Here is a 1,792-nt window from a genome sequence, read left to right as displayed (position 1 = left end):
AAAATTCCTTCAAGATGCCACATTGGAAATTCATCCTTCCGTCTCTCAGGAGGGTCTCTAGTGTTGGAGCAGATTGCTGCTGCTTTAGTAGAGCTCCAGATGAAATAGCTGGCCTCTGTTTGGAGACCATGTTGTATGATAAAGACATGGATATTTAAATGCTAAGAAGACCCTCAGCACCCTGGAATGCTCCTCCTGTGAGAGGCCTGCAGGCCTGAGATGCCGTCTCCCATCTCACACTCACTGGGTTACACACCCGTTGGGTAGAACCGCCACACCACTGAAATCAATCTGTTTTTCTCTCCCTCCCCACTCCATCCCCCCAGTGCATACAGATGAATTAATATAAGTTAAATGAGCATATGGTACAATTCAGTTGTATGTGCCAGGCTCTGAACTAGAGCTCTCTCGCAGTTCATCTCATTTGTTCCCCATAGCAGAGAAGTTAAGTAACTCCTCCGCAGGCACTTAGATATCACAAGGCAGACCAATACTTAAATATCTGACTCAAAATACCTACTCTTCTAGCATTTGCAGTTTTACACATAAATAGTTGGACAGATAAGACACGTGTGAAACAGTAATAGTAGAAGACTGAAGTCCTGTGGGTCCATAGGAGCAAAGATGGGGAGGAGGAGCAGGTTGAGGGGTTTTATAGAAGGAGGGGGTGGGGCCTAAACTGGGTCCGAGGAGAACAGTGGAATTCAGAGGGGCAGAGCCGAGGAGGAGGGCATTCTGAAAGAACCGTGCAGAGGTCGGACAGAGGACCGGACGTGCTACGAGGGGCAGCTTGGAGGTGGTTCTCTCCCAAGCAGAGGCTTGGTTCATGGTGGGGAACCTCGTGCCATCATCAGCCTCATATTTAAGGCAGGTCTGTGATGGGAAACCTGAGTCCAGGGAGGATGGATAGCAGACGTTTCTAGAGAGACTAGGAAAGCAAGATTTGGGGAATTTCGAGGCAGCCATAGGGAAAAGGGGCCATCAAGAGGGCTCCATCCAGCCACTTGCATTGCTCATCCATCTGCAGCCTCACTAGAGCCAGTCAGATCCAGGCTGGGTACATACAATAAAGTGGCCTTCAGAACTCAAGCGGAACCTATCTCGTTAACTGCATGTCATTTGTGTTAAAGGAACACTCAAAAGTAAGTCATAAAACCTATTTGGTGAAGAAGAGTAACCTGCCTGTCCACCAAGATGCACCTGAGGAAGAAGCACCTGCGCAGGTAGTGATGGCTGTTGTTAGGTGTTTCTGTGCTTCCCAGTGAGTTTGCTCTAGCTAGGCCGCTGGTTCTTACTCCTCACTGTGCGATAGAATCGTGTGGGGAATGTTTTAAACACTCAAATGCCTAGCCTCCACCTTAAATGGTCCAGGATGGGGCCCAGGCAACCTGTTTGCAGAAGTTGCCAGGTGGTTCAGAGTGCAGCCAAGTTTGAGAACTGCTGCCCTTTAGCATATGAATGTTCAGCTCTCTGGGTGGTCTGAGCCAGTGTCCCAGGCGTGTTGGTCGTGAAATCTGATGGTCAACTTCTTTTCCATTTCAACCTTACATTTTTCATGGGGTTAGAAGGCTGAGCAGAGTTGGAATATCAAATGGATCTCAAGAGAGTGTTTTTCTGTCTGAGAAAAGATTATATGATTTTAATGCTAAATGAATCTGTTGGTTTCAGCTAATTCTGAGAATTATTCAACCTGTGAAATGGCCTCATAAACAATGTTCCTGTGATTAAATATTTTACATTTCAGGGAGTTACAATATATTGATTTTGTGAATAAGAAACTCAAGTGTGGGGC

General features: G+C 46.6%; 1 protein-coding gene across 1 annotated transcript in view; it reads left to right on the top strand.

Annotated features, from left to right (window-relative positions):
* Window positions 1–1,792, top strand: part of LOC103584989 (serine/threonine-protein kinase Nek5-like) — a gene marked incomplete at its 5' end in the record, with an annotated part of 63,302 nt that overhangs the window by 17,731 nt on the left and 43,779 nt on the right. Inside the window, 1 exon segment of the mRNA XM_008565842.1 lies at window positions 1,131–1,223. Coding sequence (XP_008564064.1) covers window positions 1,131–1,223 — 93 coding nt within the window.

Source organism: Galeopterus variegatus, unplaced genomic scaffold (genome assembly GCF_000696425.1).
Source record: "Galeopterus variegatus unplaced genomic scaffold, G_variegatus-3.0.2 Scaffold208, whole genome shotgun sequence".
NCBI classification, from domain to species: domain Eukaryota; kingdom Metazoa; phylum Chordata; class Mammalia; order Dermoptera; family Cynocephalidae; genus Galeopterus; species Galeopterus variegatus.
Note: the sequence above shows the minus strand (reverse complement) of the source record. Positions and strands in the feature narration are given on the sequence as shown.